The 26171-nt window shown below is 37.8% G+C and overlaps 1 protein-coding gene across 2 annotated transcripts; it reads right to left on the reverse strand.

Moving 5' to 3' along the window:
- Positions 1-224: 224 nt before the first annotated feature.
- On the reverse strand, positions 225-26057 carry LOC122671434 (uncharacterized protein At2g33490-like). Of its 2 annotated transcripts, XM_043868637.1 has the most exons (12): positions 25897-26057; positions 20229-20301; positions 17922-17996; positions 17431-17492; positions 17239-17307; positions 11646-11674; positions 11354-11561; positions 11020-11253; positions 5305-5358; positions 4014-5028; positions 440-457; positions 225-405 (listed from the first exon to the last, which is right to left on the reverse strand). In XM_043868637.1, the coding sequence occupies exons 1-11, from the start codon at positions 26008-26010 to the stop codon at positions 447-449; spliced, it is 1944 nt and encodes a 647-aa protein (XP_043724572.1). In that variant the 5' UTR covers positions 26011-26057; the 3' UTR covers positions 225-405; positions 440-446. The 2 variants fall into 2 exon arrangements, with proteins under 2 accessions (XP_043724572.1, XP_043724571.1); XM_043868636.1 differs by having other exon boundaries at positions 225-457.
- Positions 26058-26171: the final 114 nt, after the last annotated feature.

A 26171-nucleotide genomic window follows, 5' to 3' on the forward strand; every position in this document is an offset into this window, starting at 1 on the left:
CCTCCTGTCCCTTTTGAGATATGTTCTGTTTTTAGTTCTTTTTACAACAGAACATTCAAATGCAATTGGTGGTTGACAATGCTTATAATTAACCCATGGCTTTAGCAGCCATGAAAGTCACTCTGCTACATGTATATGCTACAGAAAAATTGTTTATTCTGGTGAACAAAACGAGTAAATGAAGGTAAAATATTTGAAATAACACTCAATATTCTCTTTTTAAATAACAAAATTCCATATTTAATGGATAGTGTATTTTTATTCGCTGCACTTCTGCTAAGTTCCAATTGATACCAATGGCCGGCAAGAGGAGTAGAGAAACCAAATAATACACTGATATTTACACAACCTCACCCCATCATTAGACGATCAGAGGTCTTGTACTGGAATTGATCAAGGCATGTGAGAACTAACCAATCACCTAAAGCAGCATAAGGTGTACTAAATCAATCTTCATCTGCACCCATAAGTATTGTTTCACGGTCAAGAAAGTTTTATCAAAGGAAAGAATAAGAATAATAACAAAAAACAAATAAAAATCGCATGTTGTTGATTATTTCTAGCACATTGAGGTGCCTGCAAATCATTCTAACCCATCTAACCCTTGGATAGAAGACAGGGAGCTCTCTGGATAAGCCACATTTATCATAGCTGATGGCCCCTCAACTGTAGTACCACCCACCCTCGGGTTTTCACTATGTTTCTTCCAAGGCCCTGTTCTTCAAACCTAATTTTATAAACATTATTTTGAAAATGGAAGTGTCCAAATTGGGATCCTCTGACTATGATTCCATCAACATGGGCGATGCCATTTGAGACATAAGCACCATATTTGAAATAGGACGGAATTCCAGCTTCCAGGAAGTCTCATAATAAAAAATGCAATATCAGAAAGTGCAACAAAGGGCAACCAGAATCTAAGGTTGATCCACAAGTAGAGCATTTGAAAAGGAAATCACAAAAGTAGAACTTGAAGGCTACCTCAATACCTTTTCAAAACCTGATTTGCACATACATAGATAAATAGAGGGAAAAAACAGCGACCACAAGAACATCCTAGTTACAGGTTGATCAAGAGAGCCCAACGAATGGCTCTGACGAAGAGATCAGCAGAGGTGCGAACAGAAGTAAGAAGCTAAAGAAGATAATATTGGGAACGATAAAGCTCCAGAACAAGAAATTGGTCTAACCATGTGTGTATTATTGGTGTGACAAGTTTGCAACCGATTATTTCAAGGAACTTACCCTAAAACCATTACTGCAATGAGGTACCAACTCTAAAACTTCAACTGAGGATACAAGTAAAATTAGGTGATGGAAACAGACATGATTCATTACTATTTACCTGGGTAAAGGGGTTATCAAGGAATATGAATAACTTACCTGAAGTTACCTGAAGTGCATTCCCTTGAGGCTGCAGAAAATTTCCTCCCTTAAAGGACCACGGTAGATCGTGTTTTGGGTAAAACAAGGTAGCTTAATAAAGTGCATCAAGTACTATAGTTGCTTTCTTTTATTTGGGTTTGGATTGTATTTGTAAAGAGCTACTAGGCTTGCATTTTAGTCACAGGTTTTCAAATTATAGATGGGCAAGCTGTTAAGGCCATGATTCATTACTATTTACCTGGGTAAAGGGGTTAGAAGAAATGATAAGTAGGAGGTACTCCTAAAGAGCATTAAGATTTGTTTCCAAGCTGTGTAAGATGAGATATGGAAGGTCCCATATTAGAGACTTCATTTTAATTTAGTTTCTTTTCAATTTGAGACTTTGTAATCCTATGCTGCATTGGCCATTACTATTTACCTCAGGATGTTCTTTCTTCTCTAGTCTTCTGCTGTTTTGCTGCTGCAATTTAAATGTGTTATTTATTCATTGCTGTTTTCTAATAATATTTTCTTCATACTTTTTATCTTTGTCAAAACTTACAGTTCAAAACCCCAAAACAGTGCCTTTTATGTTCCTTCACTATTTCCTCGTGCTCCTGTAAACCCTAGTCACCGCATAGGCAAAACAACAACTCAGCCTTATCCCAACTAATGGGGTCGGCTACATGGATCCTTAACACCCCCCCCCCCCCCAAATCAGTTCTATTTGAGGTGTTACCGCATAGGCACATAGTCATCTGCTCCTCTTCTTTCCACAATGATTTGAGTCGATCCCTACTTCCCTAGAATGAACACATTCATTCATAAATAATAAATAATTAAATTTATACTGTTATGAACATCCACCCTGGTATCAAAAGGTTTTAAGATAAATACAATAAAATAAGAGCACTTGGTGAGTAACTTTAGTAACAATAGGACTGAAAGTGGGGGTAGTGAAAATAGATAATATGGAAATACAACAAAGTGGTAAGTGATAATTTTAGGTACCAAGGTTCAATTATAAATAAAGGAAGAATAGAGGATGAGATATTTGTCTAGAGTGTTGTGTGATCGACATATTCCTTAAAACTCAAAGGAAAATTTTATAGGAGAGTCACCGACCAGCAATGATGTATATGAATGGTAAAACTACAAAAGATAAATAAAACAAGGAATGAACAAATTAGGGCTAATTTAGCAGTAGCCCGGATATGATAAGTTGAGAATGACGTCAAAGTGGCACGGATTGTATAATGGAGGTCTTTGAATGCTCCAACAAGGGTACTGATATGATTTAGATTAAGGAGCAAAAAAAAAATCCAGGGGTAGGCCTAAAATGACTCTAGGAGAAGTGAGGAAAGACATGCATTTAGTTGGGATAAGGTTAGTTGAGTTGAATACATCCATATATCAATATTCTGGTCCCCCCCCCCCTCTCTTTTATTTCTGTGTTTGACTATGCACTTGTAACAGCTTACTAATTGATTTTATATGTTTTGGGTCTCCATGCAAAATCTCAAATTCAGTCACAAGGCTGAAATATTTTATGGGGTTTTCCTTTAATTCGATAAATTTTCAGTATATTCTGGCCATTTCTGAAATTTTCGGGAAACAAAATGGAAATTCCAATTTCGGCCTATTCTTTACGGGCTTTATCATGGTTGGATTCAGGTTTAATTTTTTATGGGCTCAAGAAAATAGACTTGATATCTAATCCAATTTGACTGGTATTCCCCAAGGGTCATGTTAAGCACCTTATATATATATAAATGAAGGACTCGAACCCCTCAAAGACAACCTTAACCACAGGCCAACTTTAGTTTTTTGGTCAATAACTATTAATAGTAAAATACTTGCATCATTATAAGACAAACTATACCCATATACATTCATGAATGTTCAAAATATCCTCATCAAATTTAGATATCCAAAATTTTCATTTTAGTATCCAAACCCAAATGGCCGTCCAAATGAAATTTAGAGTTAAGGAATAAGACAAGAATTGGGAACCTGACAACTTTGCATGCAGTTTATACTTTTTGTCAAATCCTTGTTTGACCAAACTTATCAAAGAGGTAACCTAGGTCCATAATAAACTTATCATTGCAATCATGGACGATTGAACTTTCATCCTCCCATTGGTCAATTCATTTTTTATCCTTTCAAATAAAAGTAATAAAAAAATATACTATACTGTAATACTCAATCCATCCCACAAAGATAGTCCTTTCAAGGTTTTTCACCGTCCCAAAATGTGTGTACAATTTAAAAACAAAGATATGAAGTTTTGTTTGAATCCCTTCCCCCATTTAATCATCTACACATTTATTGTATTCACTTGTCATAATCCCCCCCCCCTCTATTACACAAACCAAACTAATTAGAGTAATGTTGGAAATAGGGTCTGAATTAGTGGATGATTAATTCATTTAAAACAAACTCCTTAAAATGTCGGTTTTTTCAAACAAGAAAGTCTTTTTTGCGACAGAGGGAGTAGGAGTTACTGTGTTGTAAAATATTTACTAGGAGGCCTACCATATAGACTTGTGATCCAATAGTTTAAAAAAATAATAATAATAAAGAGAGCGTACGTCAGAGAAGATGTTTCTTCAAGGATAAAGTACAGCAGAGGTTTTATCAGTTACCTTTTATTTGCTCAGTTTGATTGACTACTTCAGAAGCAGTTGATGCTGGTTGGATATTTGTTAAGGAAATAGGAGTCAAAGGAGGTGATGCAACTTCTTCAGCCTTTGAGAGCCTCGTCAGTGCCATTGCTCTCTGGCTGCTCGAGGGTATGGAGAAACTCCTAGAAACAGTCAGAGGAGGCGTTGGCAGTGGAGATGCAGACTTCGAGGTCAAATTAGGTGATTTATTTGTGGTTGAATGTTCCTGACTTCTGGCAACCAAAGGGGCGGAGTGACCAACTAAACCTGAAGGTCTTGTGGAATTAGTGACAGAACTGATTGGTGGCCTAGGAAGCTCATGAAGTTCACTTATTTTGGGTGAAGATATAAGAGGGGGAGAAGCACTTGGTGATACTATTGGAGATGCGGATGGCTGAGGTATTGGGACACGCGAAACCATTCCAGAAACTAGTAGGGGGTGTTCAGTTCCGCTGATGGGACCACTAGCAGAGAAACCAGGCTTGGATAACCAAGGTCTACTAGTTATTGGACCAGAGAAAGCTTGTCTTTTGACTTTCTTACTATCAGAAGCAGTGCGTGGATCAAACTGTGGAGGCGAGAGCCCTCCTGCTAGAGGAGGGGGCAACCTGATGGAGGCACTATTAATGTTGCTCTCCTTTAGTACTGATTGTGCTTTTACAACGGGAATGCCTGACCATGTATCATCTCTAGAGTCTTTCTCGTGCTTCTTTGGTTCCAAGGGTGATGAATGCCACAAATTGTGAGTACGTCCACCCAAGCTTGTCTGCCTTGTCTGGGGAACAGTATTACTTGATCTGGCAGGTATCGAAGTCTTTGCGTCAACTGGTGTGGGTAATACATAAGTGTGAAACTTCCGTGTTGACAATGGTCTCATTTGTCTTATTCTTTCACCCACATCAGATTTCTTCTCAGCAAAGATCGGAGCAGATTGACTGCCAGCGCTAGGTTTCCTACCAAAGGCATAGAGATCACCTTGGCTTTTGTCTAGATTCTCCTGTAAACAAGACAAAAGAGAGGCAGAAATCTTGAGACCTAAAAGTATTGCCTAATCTGATCCATGAGGTCAGACTAAAACTTCCCATGGTGCCTAAAAGCTAGACCAAGCTGTTTGAAAGTATTTCTAAGTTGCTAGAGACTGAAATTGTGAAAAAGGTATCAGTGTCAAGACCTCACTTGTAATCGTTAAGGATTCTATGCTAAGTGCTAACAAATATATAAAATGCTCTGGTACCTCCAGATCTATTTTAAAAGAGACCTCGTAGATGGTTACCTGTGAAACTTCCATTGTGGACACTTGTGGAAATGATAAGTCTGCTTGATCCAGCTGCATGGCAAGTTGACATATCAAATAATGGGGGGTTTGAAGAGACTAAAGATGATTATGTTGAACAACTGAAATTCAAAATGAAATTTCTTCATGCAAGCACAGGTTTAATTTACAACATCAACAAAATGATGACTATGCTGAAACACTAGCGAACAAAGAACTCCAGTAATCTTGTTCCTTAACCAGCAACAAGAAAGTTCTGAATAAAGCAAAACCAAGCTCTGCATTTTGAAAACAGAACCTTGATGAATACGTAATCAAGGCCAGAACTTAAGTACTCATCCTAATATACAACACCTGAAACTACCCTTTCAAATAATAGGTTGGTTCTGCACTCTATCCCAACCATTTCTGAACATAAATCAAATCCATTCTGCTTTCTCCTTGGGAACTAAAATTTGAAAAAACTAGATCAATTAATGCAACTGCCAATGTAAACCATCATGTCACTTTCCATTAAGTCAAGCAATCTTTACAACATAATAGGAAAAGCCACAATAGCTGTTTGTATAATTATTTATCAACAATTAGGGAAAAAGAATGCTGCCTGGTCGTGTGGCTCCTGCACCCAGACACAGGAGTGTCAAATTACCACCCTGCCCCTGTGAAATTAAAAATCCCATCAATGCTGATGCCCTTGCGCACGCTCTCATTTGTCCCCACGCTGATGGAGGGGCCACGTGACCAGGCAGTGATCTCTTGCCCTAAAAATTATAAGCTAAGCAAAGAAAGAGCAAGAGAAAGCTCTTTGCTCAACAAGCTAGCCATGGTATGATTAAAAGTATCATATAGTATTTGTATAGAATAGATAGCCATAATAAGGATAACTGATTTCATCCAAGATAACCTTAAAAAAAGGCATAAGAACTATTAAAGCAACATATGAATGAAAATCCATTCAGATGCACTAACATGTAATTTATGGATCAATATCACAGCAGTAAGGAAGATAACTAGACTAGCATTCGCATCAAAATATGTCACATATCTACCCAAATGAGCACCTACACAGGACTTGGTTGAAGAAAAACAGATCTTAGACACTTAAATTCTAAATTTTTATGATGCAAGAGAATACAGATAACCCTACACACTCAAATACCAGTTACATACCACTTAAAGCAACTATTCCTTTTCTGAAGTAATATTAAAGATACAAAATAACTAAGAAAAGCTCATGAAATTCAACTAAAATAGAAGACTATATAAGTCAACTCTCAAAGTCTTAGACATGTGAAATAAGTACTTTCATCTAATGAATTTGTTTCTCTTATTACAGATGATAATTTAGACTTTAATGTAGTACGATGAATCAATGTGTGTACAGTCCCTCCACTGTATAAAATATTAAAATTATACAGAAAAAAACTCTAGTGATTGCAAAGACCTAAGTCACACCTTCCTTTTTCAAAGTATTAACCTAGTCTGCCTTGTTATCGTTAAGCAATAATTTTTGTAGCTTTAACACTACATATTTTTTCTACCCAACTAAGCCTTGTACCAGTTAATCGTGGTTGGCTATATGAATCCTGTTTTGCCATTCCATATTGTTAAAAAGTACTGTGTCGAGAAATCTTGGTCCTTATTAAATTGTGAGAGAGAGGGGACTTTGATGTTGAGTTGCCTTTAGTCTTTGTTATTTAGTTATTTACTTATCTTTGCTTGTAATTAAACTTTGACTCTTAGTAGGGAGTGGGTTTCATAATGCAATATATGTAGTGAGACTAGACCACGATAGAACTACTGAATTCTATTGTGGCCTAAAATTCCCTCCCTCCCCCCCCCCCCTTTTCTCCTATCGTCTTTCTATGTCTCGGATCTCTTCTGTTCTTCTTCTTCACAGGTTCTGGTCAAGTACAGCTTTAGTTACATGGTATCAGAGCCATGAAGAAGATGAATGAAACCCTGGTTATTGAAACATGAAAATTACTGTTCTTGTATATGAAGATTGGTTATTCTGCTACTACTGTTCCTGTGAGGATCTATTCTGTCCTGCGAATAAATAATTTACCTCTTTTTTTTAAAAAAAAATTCTGCTTAATGGTATTTCTTTTTCCAGTGTTCCTTCTTCCTTGTTTCCAGGTGCATTCCTCTAGGGGTGTCAATTCCAGGCCTGCACCGGTACGACCAATCTGTGTCCCGATCGATCAAAACCTGAAACTGACATGACCGAATAATAAACGTGTCGGGCTTGAGAACCGACCGATTATTATTCGGTCATTCACGGTGTAGATGACGAGCTTGACGGTCGCCTAACTGACCCGACCGAATACTCCTTACATATGTTGATATATATAATATGTTGTATTGATTGACCGAATATAATATAATATATTATCTATACATCATGGAAGCCATATAATATAGTATATAGTAAATTTAATGAATTAAAATCAACAAGTACTGCACTCTTGCCCCACCACCTCACCTCAATTCATGTTTTTTATTTTATATTACCCTCACCTACTCCCCACTACAGTGTACAATGACAGCCTGTCTCTTCAGTCATTATTTCTGTTACAATATCAAGACCTTGCAATCAGATTAGAGAGAGAGGAGAAGAAGAGAGGAAGAGAAGAAGCACACTACCCAAGAGAAGAGGACAGCCTGCGGCTTGGACAGAATACACAGCTGCAGGACTGCTCCCTTATATTTATAGTAATGAACCATGAAATAAAATAAATACAAAAGACAAGTATACCCCTGAACCCCCATGACTCTACAGTAAGGCTGAGAAGTAGAGCTGAAAATACTAGAAAGACAAAAATACCCTTAAATAACACTCCTCAAGCTAGAGCATATATATCACCCATGCTCAGCTTGTTACAACAATGACGAAAACTAGAAGCAAACAAGGACTTAGTGAACACATCAGCAAGCTGATCTGACGAAGGAATAAAGGGAGTCTCAATCAGTTTCTTCAATGTTGCACTTCGAACAAAGTGACAATCCACTTCAACATGCTTGGTTCTCTCGTACTCAGAAAGGTTACCGGTGTTATGACCCAGTTACCTGGAAACAGTTTATTAGTGCTGAAGTGACCTTCTTTGAGGGCACCTCCTATTTCTCTACTCAGCCTACCTTGTCTGGGGACACGTGGGCTGATCCTGAACCACCACCCATTCCTTCTATTGTACCTACCCCTACCCCACAACTGCAGGTTTATCAGTGCAAAAAGACATTGGGGGCAGCCTAGTACAATTGTTACTGCTCCATCTCCATCACTACATGTACCATCTTCAACCTCTGGTGCGGATCCTAGTCCTCTTGTTCCTGCTGATTTATCTGTTGTTAGTTGTTACTGATGACTTACCTATTGCAGTACGTAAAGGTACATGCTCCTGCACTAAAAAATCATTAGCTAAGTACCCTATTGACAAATTTGTCTCTCTGTCCCATCTTCTCGCTTCGTATCATCGTTTTGCTCTATCTTTGTCTACTTACACTATTCCCAAGACTCATATTGAGGCTCTTACTATTCCTAAGTGGAAACATGCCATGGATGTGGAAATGGATGCTCTCTTGACTCGTAATACTTGGAGTTTGGTGGATTCACCTCTTGGTAAGGACCTGATGAAGTGTAGGTGGGTTTACACTATTAAGCAAATGAACCACGAAATAAAATAAGTACAAAAAGACAAGTATACCCCTGAACCCCACGACTCTATAGTAAGGCTGGGAAGTAGATCCGAAAATACCAGAAAGAAAAAAATACCCTTAAACTCAACAATTTCAATTTCTCTCTCACTACTCTCTCTCTAGTCTCCCTCCCTGTTCCAGCTTCTTGAAGGCGAAACCCTAAAGAGACTAGGCTAAGACGGAATCGATTTTGTATCCTGTAGCAAACCATATCTAACGTCTCTGTAGGTCGTAGCCACCGCCAGTCCGTCACCAGCTTCGTATGCTTAGCATGAGAGCAAACAAGGGAAATATGGTTCCTTTCAAAACCCTAGTTTATCATCTCGTCTTCTTCCCTTCAGAGAACGAATTCAGGCCAAGCTCTTAAATCTTTGCATACACGCTTCTGGCGTCCCCTCTGCATACGAGTGCATGCAAGTGGTTCAAGACAAATCCAGGCCATTAAAAAGAGTTCATATCCAGCGTATGAATTAAGGCCAAGCCTTAGATACCCTTACCCTTGCTGATGCTGGCTTGCTTCCTTCCTCTCTTTCTCTGATTTTGCAACTCCCTCTATGTAACCCTATTTTTAGCAGACGATGATACAACATTTCCATCTCCATCCTTGAAGCTCTTACTCTCAGAAATTGGCACTGATTATGGCCTGGTATCACACTGATTAGCATAGACCGATTATGGCCCGGTAACCAACCGACTGGATGTCACGGTGTCCATGCCTGGACTCTCAAAGCCCAATTACATAAACGGCCGGGAACAGTGCAAGGTTTAAAATTGGAGGTGCCCGATTAAGCCCGATTGAGACCGGCAGTCACCGACCTGTTGACACCCTCAATTCCTACGATAGTGAGTTGATTTCTCTCTCATGCCTAGCCCCTGAACCTTCAGATTCTGATCAAAGGTTGGGCTTCCATATACAAGATAGACCCCAGAGTTTCAGACTTGAAAAGTTCACTTTGCTTGAGTTACAAATCAGCAACCAGCTATGCTGCACTTTTATCTGTTTGTCTTGTTAAGATTATTACTTTTCTTCCTTGAGAAGGGCTTATCATGTTACTGCTATTGTTGCTATGATATTTTGGATTGCTGTTGGTATTTATTGCCGCTTAATTTTGTCCAATGCTGACTGGATTTATTCAAACACGAAGATTTTTCTCTACTATTGCTGCTGATGATTGGTGTGCTTGAATTGGTATTGCTACCAGAATGAAGATTGCTCTGTGCTCACTGGCATCTACGACTGTTATATATGTTCAAGACTGGTTCTGCTGTTAATATGTATTCCTATTGTTCCAAGCTGGAACATTTTGATATATATTTGCTCCAGCTTGAGGGGGAGTGTTAACAATGTATCATGAAGAAAAGTCTCGGTCCTTGTTAAATCGTGAGAGGGGAGTTTGATGTTGAGTTACCTACTTACCTTTAGTCTTTGTTATTTAGTTATTTACTTCATCTTTGTTTGTAATTAGAGTTTGACTCTTAGTAGGTGTCCTACTAAGTGTACGTTTCGTAGTGCAATATATGTAGTGAGTCTAGACCATGATAGAACTACTGAATCCTATCGTGGCCTAGGATTCTCCCCCTTTTTCTCCTATCGTATTCTCTCTCTCTCTCTATCTTGGTTCTTTTCTCTTCTTCTTTCTTTCTCCTTCTCTTCTTCACAGGTTCTGGTCGTCAAGTACAGGTTTAGTTACACATATAACTAATTTGACACAATGGAACAATACTATAATTATGTAAACGCTGTGAAGTGCTTCAATAGTCAAAAGTGTGTGTTTGACTGGTTCACAATAATTAAAAAACTTAAACATAAATGCAGATTCCCACAATGCGTAATAAATTTTGCAATGATGGATATTTTGTCAGCTCAAAGCATTTTCCCAAATTGTGAATAGCTCTTGATAATTATACCATGTTGATACATACGAGAGAAAAATTCAAAACAATGCACATACAATAAAGAAATGAAAGTAATTGATCACATTTTTTGAACAGTTTTCAAGACATTAAGAGAATTCACACCTCCATTGAATTCCTCGATGTTGAAACAACTTCTTGCCCATGGTCAATTTGGCCATAGTCAAAACTCAATTCCCCATCATCATTGCCATCATAACCATCATCATCTTCACCATCCTCTCCATAATCATCTTCAAGACCACTGAATTGGTAATCAATATGTTGCCGTTCAGTAACCACTTTCACATGCGGCTCAACTGTCTCAAGAGACTCAAGTCCCTTCCTAAAGAATCTCAACTGGTTCCAAGCAAAAGGAGCAAAGGAAAGATCGAATATCAATAATCAACTACAAAGAATAAGAGATAATTGGTATCTGAAAATTATGAAAAAGGAGAACCTGAGCAGCATGGTGCCGCGCTGCCTGTGTCAGAAGACTTCGAGTCTGTCCTTGCTTCAATGATTTCAAACGAAAAACAAATAAAGTTGCCTCCTCATCATATTCTTCTTGAGCTGTTTGTAACTGTTGGGGAGAAAAGCTTTCACCTTTTGCACTTTTTGACCTTCCTTTTTCTCTTTGTGCCGCCATCATGTAGTCAAATACATTTCTGAAGAATGCCTACCCACAGTAAGAATAATATCGTTCCAGGGAAGAGGAGGAAAAGAAGAAGATGACGACAAAGTATACCAACCTTTTTTCATCACATTGTCTCTTCATCTCCTGCACCAATGAATAAATATAAGTCTCATCTCTTGATCGCTATTACATTTCTTTTCTTTTTATATTATTTCCTTTGTGTAGAAAATGCTAAAACTTCTAAAAGCAATTCAACCATTTTAATGAAATTCATATGTTTTTCATCTAAATATGAAAATCAATTGACCAAATTGTAGAAGGTGACAGAGATAACAAGACGACAAAAACAGTGAAGTATGAAACTTCACCATTTTAAAACGTTCTAGATTAAATTTCAATGATATTATCAAGGAATAAGAGATACCTGAAATTGAAAGTTTGTTAATTAACAAAATGAACAGTTGAACACCAGGGCCATTCAGACGCCTTGTCAAGGGGGAAAACGAGATATAATCTCCACAAACAGAAATATGATACCAAAAATCCTGTCTGATTTTCGACTGAAGGACCTAGAAATGAAGGTTTATGCAGATTAATGTAATACGTGTTTTGCTATTCTAATTAACAATGAAACCATTGAAAGACTCACAAACCAAACACAACTCTACTAAGCAAATCTCAACTAATCAGAACAACTACACAAATCCTGTTCCATTATTCCACCATACCTGAATGATAACTTTATCAGCATGGCATTTCCACACCACTGAAACTCCAAAATATTTTTTTCAGTTTTCCTCTTGTCATTTTAACAACTTTGACTAGCACCATGTCCCACTTCTCAATAATGCTGTAGTACATTTGTTGAGACTCGTTGCGCACAGCCAAATAATCACAATCAACCTGACTCCATTTGTCACTCATTGCTACTAGTCCCCTATATTCAGAAATATGCATTCATTTTTTATTCTAACCTTCAAGTCTTCCTGCTCATCATCTGAACATCCCCATCTAAATTAAGAGTTTATGCATAGATTGTCTCTTTACTGCCCCACATCAGCTCTGTAGTCCGTACAGTATCAGTGGTATTATAGCCATCTCACGAAATTGAAGTGTTATCAAGGTGAGAAGCAGATGTAAGGAGCCAATTTGGTATCAGAGCCGAAGGATCCATCATCCTCCCCTATCAATCTTTCTACTGCCCTTTCTCTGTCCTGGCTGCATGCTTTTTAATTAACCGCATGCCCTCCTCTGTGATAAATAACAACTCTCCATTTTCTGTTCTCCATCTTAATGTTTCTCTCTTTCCTCTTCCACCCAGGGTGTTCGGTTGTGTTTGTTTTGTTGAAATTCTCCATTCTCATGTTGATAAACTCTTACCTAGGGCCGTTAAGTGTATCTTTCTTGGTTATTCTCGCACTCAAAAGAGCTACAAATGTTATAAATTATGATCCGTTGTCTCATAAACAGTATATTAGTGCTGATGTCACATTTTTTGAAAATACACCATATTATTCTGCTTCTACTTCTCCTACTGTCAGTTCAGATGTTCATCCTCTTCCTCCTGTTATCCCTCTAACTGTGTCTCCCGACTCCACCTCTCCCACCAAACCCTTGCAGGTGTACCAGCGCCGGAATAAGCCCATGCCTCCTACTAGTGCCGACCCTGCTCCACCGGCTACCCAATCCGATCCAAGTCTGGAGGACTTTCTTGATCTTCCTATTGCTCATCGAGAAGGTAAGTGTACTTGTACTCATAAGTCCTTAACTGCTTATCCTATTGAAAAGTATGTTTCTATTTCCCATCTTCCTTATTTTCACAATTTTGCATTTTCCTTATCTACTAATTCTATTCCCTGTTCTCTTTCTAAGGCCTCATCTCACTCTGGCTGGAAGCTGGCCGTGGATACCGAAATGGATGCCTTATTGTCTCGGGGAACTTGGACTTTAGTGGATTTACCTCCAAGGAAAGATACTGTAAAATGCCACTGGATGTACACTATCAAATACAATCCCGATGGTACAGTTGAACGTCTCAAGGCCTGGCTTGTGGCTAAAAGGTACACTCAGACTTACGGTGTTGACTCTTTTGAGACATTCTCTCCTGTTGCTCGTTTGAATTTTGTGCGTGTTCTCATCTCTGTGGTTGTCAATTTGAGTTGGTCACTTTACCAAATGGATATCAAGAATGCTTTCCTCTATGGTGATCTCCAAGAGGAAGTTTACATGGAGCAACCTCCGGCGTATGTTGCTCAGGGGGAGAATTCTACCAGAGTGTGCAAGTTACACAAAGCTATATACGGGCTGAAGCAGTCACCCAGAGCTTGATATGACAAGTTTATTACTATTGTTAGTCGTTGTGGGTTCTCTCAATGTTATGCTAACCACTCTGTGTTTGTTTGACACAAGGATTCCAAGGTTGTTGTGCTAGAAGTCTATGTCGATGACATAATTATTAATGGGAATGATGAGTCAAGAATTGCAACAGGAAAGTCCTATCTACATCAACATTTTCAGATGAAGGATTTAGATCCTCTCCGGTATTTCCTTGGAATTGAAGTTTTGCGTAGTAAGAAGGAATCAGCCTATCCAGCGAAAATAAGTGTTAGATCTCTTATCCGAGACAAGTATGCTTGCCTCTAAGCCTGTTGATACTTCCATGGATCCTCATCACAAGCTAGAGGCTGATGATGGTGAAGATCTTGAAGATAAACACCAATATTGGAGATTGGTTGGTAAACTTATTTATTTGACTGTTACTCGACCAGACATATCCTTTGTAGTGGGTGTCATTAGTCAGTTTATGCAGTCTCCCAAGAAGCATCACTAGGAGGCAGCTTGTCGCATTCTACGGTATCTAAAAGGAGCTCCAAGAAGCCTCACTAGGAGGCAGCTTGTCGCATTCTATGGTACTATACTTTTGTTGGAGGAAATCTAGTCACTTGGAACAACAAGAAACAGTCTACTATGGCTAGATCTAGGGCTGAGACTGAGTATCGAGCTATGGCTCATACTGTAGCTGAACTACTGTGGCTGAAATCGTTATTACAAGAGTTGGGATTTCCCGTTTCAACTCCCATGAAGATGTTTCGTGATAACCAAGCTGCCATCTAGATTGCAAGTAATCAAGTGTTTCATGAGAGAATCAAACATATTGAAGTTGACTGTCATTTTGTGAGAGATGCTGTCATGAAGAAACTAATCTCTATGCCTTTTGTCTCTTCCGCAGATCAGCTTGGTGACCTGTTTACTAAGCCCTTATTTGGTTCGATGTTCCGGAAGAGTTGTTCCAAGCTGAGCATGGGTGATTTGTATGCTCCAGCTTGAGTGGGAGTGTTAAAATATCGTGGTCCACATATATAAACCACGATCGATAGAGGGACTCCCTCTATCGTGGACTATTTTCCTAGTCTAGTATCCAAGTTTCATATTGTCTTTAGGAGTCTAGTTATCTTCTAATTTTTAGGATATATTTCTTTCCTATTCTAATTAGGAAATCTATTGTAATCAGTCTACCTTATTATAAATAAGATTTGAGAGAGAGGGAGAAGCCATCGGCTGTGAGCTCTGCTTGCAGTTCTCTCTTCTCTTCTCCTTCGACTCTGTCTTTCTCTTCTCTGCTGGTTTCTAACTTCTGATAGTGTAACAACAACAATATCAGTCTCCCACACAACCAAAAATAATGGACATAAAAAACTGATTCAATGATTCAGGAAAATATCAAGGTCTAAGAGTAATGTACCTAATTGATTTTATCCATCTATCCCTTTTGAGGATAAGATTGCCAATTAGGCATATAAGCACACAGTCAATGATTAGGGTTGATCACGTGTAAGGGAGAAAACAAATTGGGGTCTGTATGAAGAAACCTAGGGACAATTATTAAGGTTTAAATTTAGTCAGGAAAACAGTAAACAGGGGGGAGGGGGAGATGATACCAAAGCTAGAACCAGTAGTGCAATATAACCTGGCAACAACCAAAGTTGAACCACCATGCCACCAAGTACAAACGGAATCAGAATACAGAATATAACAATCTCCAAGCAAGAAAAGTAAAACTTTGTTTAGAAGATCTTCTTGTAGTTTGCTTTTTCATTATATAAGTGTGTATCTAATCACGCTAAATACTCACCTAATAATTAAACTAGGACTCAATACCTAATTCTGAAATAAACTAAAACTCATCAATTGAACCTCAAAAAGGCAGACTTCTGTCAAGATCCCTGGCAGTCACTGCAACAGGAAAGAAACCAGCATGCACTCTTCATTGAGCATCTGTCCAGCTGAGGACTTCTGTCTTCAGATAATCTTCATACATTGATTTTCCAAAACACAAGTCAAATGCTAGAGATACATAGGTGGATTTTCTCATTTGGCACTGGTCAGATTAAAAGTTTAAAATACCTCAAATCCAAATGGCTCATACCTTTCGCATTTCAAGGCTTTAACTTTTGCACATTTAAAATTTTGATTATTAATTAACTAATTAATTTTCAATAAGTACCAAGATTATTGGTATAAGAAGAAAGAAAATAGCAGAACCACAATAGAATAATAAAGTGGTCCTCCAACTCTAGACTAATCGAAAGGAGCAACCGAAATCACATCACTTCTATCATAAAGGTAAGCTATCTCCAAAACAAATCTGAGGCCTAAACATCCCCTGTTTTGCTAGATCATCCATTATCTCATCAGTTGTCATTGGATTCCATTAGAAACAGCACCTCATGTGGGAGGCAATATATCAGATAGATCTAACAAGATGTGAAAATCCCCACAACTACATATCTGAAGCATTCATTCACCTTATTACATTTGTTGCATCTCCTCCTACAATAACCTGATCAAGTCCTTTGAAAGGATAATTTTCAATCCCACCACCTTGAAAACAATCAAATCTCTTCTACTGGATTCCCTCACCCTATTGGGCCTGTAAACACCTTTGAAAGCACCATTCAATAACTTAAACAATCCAATTCTGGAAGACTCACGATTTCCAAAAAACAAAACCATCAAAATTCAATTTTAGCATATCATTCTAAGGTGTCTGCCACAGTGGCTCACCCCAGCTCTTGCTACCAGTGAGAACAATAATGGACTCCCGTACTGTAATATATCCACCAGGATGCCGTTGAACATTGCCCATTATGTAACTTAAGAATTAAGATTGTTCCCATAACGACCTTCTACTCTGAGAAAGATCTCTAAAACATAAGAGCATTAAACTCTCCCAATGCACCAAAACGAGGCCCATGCAATTTATTCGTTTCCCCCGACTCGCAAAGGGCATGTGATGTGAATATCAAGGGAGCTCCACAAAACATTGCGGAAATTGAACAAAGCTTATCTATCCTGAAGAAATTAGAATATTTAAAATTAGTTTCTTAATTTAATTATTACACAATTGATGCCAAAACCAAGACTTAATATCTTGACTCAAATGTCTACACTATAACTTTTGGGCATAAATATACTGATTAAAGATCTGTTTATCTCTTAACTGTCAAGAGAGTCTTCTCGATGTCTTAATAAACACAAAGTAGCTAAGGATAAAAATAACATTTATCAAAAATACTTGGGTCAAAGTGTTTGATTAGATTGTTAAGGGATAAAAATGAAACATCTAGGTAATGGAGGCACTCTGCCATAAGATCAAAACCAATTACACTTTTCACATACTACAGATAAAAGATTTCATTCAAACAAACCTCCACCGTTCGAAGTTCATTGAGAAGAGACTCTGATGGGGTTGTAATGGTCTGGAAAATATGAGAGCGCTGAAATAAAAAATCGAAAAGAAAGGCATAAGCCTTCAGAATTACCAAATCAATGCCTTCTGTTTAAAATTGAAAATTTCGCAGGATTGTGGCATGTGTTTTGAAATAAAAATCAAGACTCACATAGTTATCAACAAGTTTCTGAAGTTCAAACTGCACTTTCCCCAGCATCAACAAAACCCTACCTGCATTAAATTAAAACAATCACAATTACAGTTTAACACTTTCTAGCCATAGATAGAACATTCCAATGAAATATTACGAGCAAACAGAAAGCATAGCTTCTAATACTAATATTTCTCTTTTGAAATAATTAATTTGTTTCCAATATCAGAAATGTTGGTGAGTAGACAACCAACAGACAACCAACGCACTAGCATTCTCAAGGGTAGAATGATTGATCCAGCCAGGTACCACTTTTGCAAGTCTCCAAAAATTTCTTCAGGAAAATAAAAATAAAAGAAAATTCAGGAAACACACCGGGAAATTTCTTTTTCTTGAAAATAAAAGTAGAAGTGCACAAACTCCATGAGGACATTTGTGAGAAAAATATTGCTTTTTTTTTGCTAAAGTGTAGTATGGACTGCTTTGCAAGGTAAAGTTATATCAATTACCACTGTCTTCATCATCATTCAATGCAGTTTTCTCAAGCAGACAGGCACCCATTTCCCGCAGTGACTCTGAGAACTCTGAAAGTAGGCACAATTAGGAGAAGAAATTTCTCAGAAACAAAGCTCCATAAAACAATGATGTAAAACCAAAATTTAGACAGGACTATAGATCCATTAACCACCACGGTCTAGTTCAAACACAGAATTTGAAACAGTGGGAACTTGAATAACAGTAATTAGAGTTTCTGCCATTAATCACGCTCATTCCAATAACCAGCTCTCTTTTTCTTTTTTGACAAGGATAGCTCAGCAATTATTTATCATATCATTTCATTGCGATCCACAGCAGTCAAGATTTATAATGCTATATAGTCAGGGACAACATGCCTGAGTTGAAACAGCTCAAGGAACACCAAAACTGTTCCAAAGAGTATGAATACAAATCTTAGTAACAGAAACCAACCATTGAATGTAGCAGCAGGCCAAAACAAAAAGAGAGGGGACTGGGGAGGGTGGCAAAAAATGATCCTGCACAAACTCATGAAAAATGCTAGCATGGTTCATGGCTAGGCACCAAGAGGTCAAATGGCCACAGGTGTCCAACACATCAACCTTCGGAAACCGAATTACAAAGGCACCCTTCCCTTGTCTTGAGATTTGGGACTTATTCAATGCTAAAGCAAGAGAATACCCTTCTATGAGAAACAATTGAAGACATATCCAAAAATTCCCTGATTTTTAGAGATGAGATATTTGAATTATTGTGATTAGCTTAACTGTGGGGGTTTTGAATTATTACTTTTGACAAAGTGTAAAAAGTTCTGACACAAGATCATTCAAGAGTTCCTATCAGATAGCCAGAGTTTGCTTCACAGGGAACAAATTCGACTCTTGCATTTATGCAGGAAATTAACTGTAATGCTTACTTAAAAATATACATTGGAAAAAGGTGTAATAGTCTCTGATGCAGGAGCATTCAAGAGGCCATGTTACATGGTCTGGATTTTGTACCACAGAGAATAGATTTGATCTTCTATTAGAGGAAGAAATTAAGAGTTTGTAATTCAGGTCAAACTATGGGTGGGTAAGTGGGTAATTAGAGCATTTATATTTTATAACATTTAATTGTGGGGCCCAATGACTCATGTCATCAAGAGAGTTTGTCGTTTAGATTATCCTTTACTAAGGCAGTAAGGCTACAGTAGAGACTAGAGAGTTATTAAGAGAGATTATCTAAGAGATGATTGTCGAGTCGTTAAAGAGTTGGTAAATAAGTTGGTTGAGGAAACCTATCAAAATTAGAAGTTATGGAACCATTGGCTGGACTAGAACTAGAAGTCCTACATCATATATAGGGCTGTAACCACATTAAGTGGTTTTGGATAATGGATCAAGCATTGGTTGCTTGTGTAAAGCTATGGGAAGCTTTATGATAAAAATCCCTGGGTCAGGGACAGAATGTCTGTCATTTTCATACTGCTACTTTCTTTCTGCTTTACTACTACAGCTTTCTTCCTCATCTCCTACAACTCAGCTTGTTTCATGTCGGTTTATGCTTCCTTTTGTTTCAATTACAGGTTGATAGCTGTTCTGTTAAACCTGCTCTTGAATTCCTCCATTTGTCTAGTTGTTTGGTCTGATTTTGTGTTCAAATCTTATTTTCAGTTTATAATTCCAATTTCTTTTATTACAGTTGTTATTTCTTTATTGGTTTACTATATATAAATTCTTCAATTTTTGAGTTCTGATACACATTCAATCTCTGCTATTTCACATCTCTGAATCCTGCCCAGATTTGATTCTAATCAAATCAAAAGAGACTAAATCAGAGAGAAATATCTCTTTTATTTACCTCATGGTTCGAAAGGTCTTCTAGGGCCAGAATTTATAGTGCATGATAAATACCACCAAAGACTAATACTGTAGAGGTAATTAAGTGAAATACACCAGATACAAAGTATGGAAAGGTGTCTATAACTTCTTCACTTTCTTTAGTTTTTTTCCCCTCAATTATGACCTTGTTCATACTCAATCCAGGGATTTCTTGATTGGACTCCCTTGGTCCCATTACCTGCAGGCACAATTTAGATCAGTCATTGGTTGATCCTTGCCTGCGTCAGGTTCTCTACTTATAAAGGAAGCAACAACTAGCTCCCTCATTTCTAATTCTTTACTGACGTTTTTAACTCATCCAAAGACAAATGTCCTATAACTCTAACAGTAGACACATATAAACTACCTACAGAGTAAATTAGTAGAGGGGGGGGGAATCCTTTGAAAAATGAGAAATCCATAAAAGAAGTGGCGTACCATAAGCACTATTTGCTGTGGCAGCGGCAGCAGAAAGCAAGCTATCATAACAGTTTCTCATATCTTGCATATCCTGCAAACACAAACTGAATCACACACACGCACACACACACACACAGAGGACAAACTCCTACAAGGGCTATATACATGGAATAATTATGGTTGAAAGCAGAAAAAGGCATATAATGAGCATTCAATTGCCAACAAAACGATATACTGGACATGAAATCATGACCCCAAAACTTGGACTGGAAAATAATGAACACCTTAAGTCTCAAAGCAGGTGGCAGGACCACCAAGTCAACTAGGCCAGTGTAGGCATACGGTCTAATTTCATTCTCAATGACCTGGAACATAATTGCAACAATCTAAGGCTAAAGCTTCATTAAGTTAGACACCAATAACTGATTGACGTGAGAGCATCAATATTATCACACTTCTCATTTGAACTAAAAAAATGAGGTGCAGAATTGTTACACTCCCACTAAAAAATGAGACCAAGTCCCGACACGTTGTCAAGTGACCCTAAAGGCCTAAAGCCCATCAGAGTCATCAACAGGACTACCAAAGAATGAAATTAAGTGGCTTCAACAGAAAAGGCAGAGAACTGTATCATTGTGTCTGAGGAGCATGCAAGTTTTCTTTTTGGTGCACATTAACAAAACTCCATTAAACATGCCATAGTTTCATACTTTTGCTTTCCATTTAATAGTTATTTGTGTTTTATTTTGTCAGGGTTTTTCCTGTCTGACATTATTTTGTTAGATCTTAATCAAAGAAAAAGTAGAGTCACCGGGCATCTTTAATGCTGTTTAAAGTTCTATTTTCAATTTAATATTTATTTGTCCTTTTTTTTAATGGGTTTTGTTTTTCAGGAAGAGAAGCTACATTTTCAGAACTTTATTTTCCATTTAGTAGTTATTTCTCTCAATTTCTTAGAAAGGTAGTAATGGGGGACCGGGAAGAAGAGAGGAGTTAGACAGAAATCAGATTAGCAGGGAGAAAGAAGAAGAAGAAGAAGAAGAAGGGGGGGGGGGGGGGAGAAGAGGAGTGCACATGCACACAACTCAAATTCAATTTATTCTTCACTATCTGACTATCTCAATGATGGGGGATCACATCATATATAAAGAAAAAATAAAAGACTCATAAAAAATTAAAATTGGACCCGGTTCAATTGAGTTTGGGTTGGTCCAAGGTAGTGCACCAATTGGGTCGCCCCGGTCCAAGATTCTCCTGCATCAATATGTGGTCTTGTTTTCTGCAGGATGCTTTTTTTTTTGTTTGGTTATGATTCTTGTTGGATCTCATTTTTTTCTTTAATAAGTTCTGGGCTGATTCAAGTTTTTCATGTGATATTTCATGATAGATGCACTAGGGTTCAATCATAAATGAGGTTTAATTCTCCCTTCTGGTTTCATTTGATGTATATGCTGCATGTCCTCTACAGCTTTGGGATTTATTAACATCCTTTTTTGGTTACTTCTCAACTCAACTTTGAAGAAGGAGACAGGTCAGGTTTTAGGCCAGAACCAGGTCCAAAACAATGGCCATGGTTCTGGTTCTGGTGCCTAGTTCGAGCCCGCCTTTGGGCCAGCATATGAACAGCTCACATGCTTCTGTTTTGGGCATATGGACAGTTGGCATGGCAGATTAGATGCTGCCAATATTCTTTAGGATTTTATTTCAATTGTTACTATTTTCTTGTATTGCTACTGAGTTAATAGCTACATTGATAGGAGATTCTATTTTCTTTGAAGTTTCTATTTTGAATTTAGTTACCTTTTTAAGTTATCTTGGCAGCCAAGCTTCTCCCGGCGATTTTGGGGGTTGCTATTCTTGTAATGGTGATATGACATATTATAAATAAAGACATTGGGCCTCCTATGCCCATGATTTGATTGAGAATTGGAAACAATGTCTTCTTCAATGGAGCAGCAGTCTTGTGGTGAATCAAGATGCAACCCTAGGTGGTGATTCCTAGGTTGGGACTGGTAGTGAAGCCAGGTCATATCCCCCTTTTCCTTCTTCTTTCTCTATCTTCCCTTCTCTCGTCTTTTTCCAGCGGTACTCCAACAGCCAGCCATCATTGTTGTGGATCTTATCAGGTAATATCACTGCTGTCTTAATGCTTGATTAACTTATTATTACTGTTCCTCAATTTTCCAGCCCTGTTTTGTGCCTGTGATAGCCTATTTGAGCTAATCTGGTTTTCAACCTTCGATTTCTTAGGATCAGACCATCAGATTGGTATGAGATTTAAGTATGTCATTCCTTTCCCTTGGCATTCCCTTCTATCCAAGTCTGAAGTTCATCGGACTGATGGACTAAAAATTATAGTAAATCCCCCTAGTTACTAATTTTTATTTTTCCTTACTTTCTAATTTCTGTTTCTGGGTTGTCTCCCAATCCCCCAATTGGATGAAACCTGAAATATATTAAGCATATAACCAAACCCACAGGACCTTCATTTGATTGAAATTTCATCCTCGTCTATTGATCTGATTAAGAGTTATTGTTAATTCAATATTCTGTCCAATGGTTTTGTCGAGTTTTGGTCACTGAGATTTTGGTTTTCTGTTAGGTTTGATAGTGTTGACCAATTTCAGCCTACCATATCCTCATCATCAACTCTACTAAGCTTTTTCCCAACTAAATGGGGTCGGTTACATGAATTCTATTCCGTAATTCAACTCTATTTAAGGTCATGTTAGTTGCCAAGCCTAGGCTATTCATATCAAGTACAAATAATAAGGAGAGTCTATAAACGGAGGGGCTAGGCACATTCTAGGGTAGCTGCTTGTTTTATGTTCAAAAATTTTTAAGTTTAATTGATCCTGTCACTTGCTTTTGGGTTACAGGCCTTCACTGCTGCTGCTTTGAGTCACAACTATGTAGGATGTCTACTAGTTGATTCATTTTTCCCTGCGGATTATAATCCATTAGTTTACTTGAATTTTTCTGGTTCTGAAATCTGAGCTTCTATACAAAGATATTGAAGAGATTCAATATTTCGGATCTGCTCGGAATTTTCATTGTTTGAGATAAGATCGGCATTTTCATTATTTGTGACAAGGATAGCAACTTATTTCTGCAATTCTTATAGACAATCTTACACTTTTTAGGCTTTTTGAGAGCCTGTTGAATGTTTTATACCCTTATACTGTGTGGACCAGAATAAGCAATATCTCATCAGACTCGCAGTTAAGTCTAGTTCATGCAGTGTAGTGTGTCGTTGTGACATGGTATCGAATGATCAAGTTACAGGATAACCCGTATCATTTGTTTTCTGCAACCCTTATCCTGCAGTCCAGCCTGAGAAACTGAATTCTTGGAGGCCTTAATACTTCTTCATTTTGAAAATTTATATAATTGTAGCATTCATTCTATAACAGACATAAGTTTCAGCTTGTTTACTAATTGTTTTCCACAGTAAAGAAAGGGATCCTTGAAGATAGGTTTTTACAGGCATCATTTTTTTAAAATTAATTGCAACAGAAGTTGTTCAGAATAGTCATTCTTTTTTTACCGCAGGCCATTATTCGCAGGATTGATGTTCATCCTGCATCATCATCAACATTCACATCATAACAGATCAAATTTGAACCACACATCAACACTTTCCTTTCCACATAACCATATCAGTTCTCTTCACAATCACCAAACATATGCAAATATATTATTCTATTAGGTTTTCATCAGAGGCGAAATTAACTCGTCCGCTTCAAAAAAAAAAAAAAAAAAAAAAAAAGGCAATAGATAGCTTTTCAGCTAGCAATTAAGCAGTGAACCGCTGACATGGAAAGATAAGGAACAGTTCAAATAGCATCTACTCATATCATTGAAAACTATACTTTGTTTAAAAACTTCTACGAGAAGGTTTTATTGAAAATATTAGGAAACATAGGTCACGACGATCTATATGGAAGGGCAGTTTTGTTGTTGCATTCCTGTTGAGAATGCAAAAGAAAAGAGATCTTCTTTTGAACAGGAAAATTTAGGTTTTGCCGCCAACTGGGCCGCAGTGAAGGATGGGCATGGGCCCGCCAACCCCCTCCGGAACTTTCCTAAGCAATGTATTCTAGATTTTCTGGGTTTTCATCATTTCAGTTTTTTTTAAATACTTCAATGGTTCTACCCAATGTTGATTATCTCAAGGTTCCCATGATTCGTGGTTTCAAGAAAGTGAACGTTGTTCATCACATGTTCTAGCTCAGATTTCATTATATGAGTTTACTATTGAAGGTACTGATGTCGTTTCTTATATATATATATATATATATATATATAGAGAGAGAGAGAGAGACCTTTGAGCTTGGTCAATTTGACGACACATAATTTCAAGTGACTGGATTGACTTGCATTGATCCAGCACCATTATGATCTGGATAATCTCAGAGATCTATAAAGAATAACTACCTGATATGGATTATGAGGGGAGGGGGGAAGCACCAAATTGCCATTCTTGAAACACGACTATGCTTTCTCCAGATGACTTAACATTTCTCCACCTCAGATCTTGGCATTTTACTTGACCAACATGGAAAAAAAAGTTCCGTTGTAGTTAAGACAAATACAAAAATCTTAGTTTCATATTAATATTTATCTACGTTTCCTTGATCAATTAAAGTTCGGATATCCTACAAGTCATCACAAAATGCTGAAGGCAATGATCACGTTTCCTTGATCAATTAAAGTTCAGATATCCTACAAGCCATTACCCAATGCTTAAGGCAATGATCACAACATGTTGAAGAAATGGACAGTGAGAGATGTGAGGCCTAAGAACTTGGCTTTCAGCACAATATTAAAGCACATACCAACCACTTGCATTCATGCAGGTGTTTCATACATGAGTTAAAAAGCCACATATCAGCTGAGATAGATTGGCGCTATGTCAGATATAGGATACACAAGGGGCATAGTTTCATGTTCTAACTACATGGAAGACTAGATTCTGGATGAATTAACCATCACATTACCAAATATCACCGGTATTCTTCCCTGTTGGCAAGTTGGAACTTGTTGACCTCATTACAGAATTGTTTCGAATTGGGGGTGGAGGAAAGTTTTTTATCATACTCAAACCATACAACTATTTAAGTTTGTAACAATATTGTGGAGGGCATCCGCGTGGGAGGATTATCAGACAATGAAGTGACCACACATAACTCGGACAGAGAAAAGGTTCGAGATGAGAAGCATTCCGCACACACTGGTTGAACTGAACTGGAAACCTAAAACTAAACAAATTTGAGATAAAGCGGATAAACAGAATGCAACTCAGCACCTTGAAACCCAACCCCCACCCCCCACTGATAGAACTCATGCCTTTACAGATCAAAACCTCTATCATAAAAAGTCGTCACAAGCTCATTGAAAAGGGGAACGTCGAGAGTGGCAACTAGAGTACTAGACCATCAAATGCGGAGCAACCAAAAGATATGATCTCCGAAATCCAGCGGTCGCCAGTTAGAGATCTTTCGATAGTTATCCAGAATCGCAGGTTCATAATTAATAACTATCGAAATCGAACAATACTCCGTTGAACCCTAAATTAGGCAGGCAGTTGATGCATCCATACTAGGCAAACGAAAACAAGGCAGCTCCAGATAGAATTAGATAACATACCTAAATTAGAAAATCTTACAGAGTATAAGGGAAGTACCTGTTCAGCCTGAGCAAGCTCATCCAACTGTGCTGAAGGTTGATGATCTCTTTTCTCTTTCGCATCGTTCTTGTGAAGTGCGAAACCTTTTAGTTTCTTCAGAGAAGACTTCATTGCTATCCCAGACACAAAATCCGAGATACCCCAAAAAAGGAAAATCTAATGATAATAAGCAGAGAGAGAACACAAAATCTAATAACTAACAAAACAGTCCGAAACCGAGCAAGGAAATCGATCCACACTCAATAACTCCATTTGTGAAAACAAAAAAGCAC

The sequence above is a fragment of the Telopea speciosissima genome, chromosome 8, assembly GCF_018873765.1.
Source record: "Telopea speciosissima isolate NSW1024214 ecotype Mountain lineage chromosome 8, Tspe_v1, whole genome shotgun sequence".
NCBI classification, from domain to species: domain Eukaryota; kingdom Viridiplantae; phylum Streptophyta; class Magnoliopsida; order Proteales; family Proteaceae; genus Telopea; species Telopea speciosissima.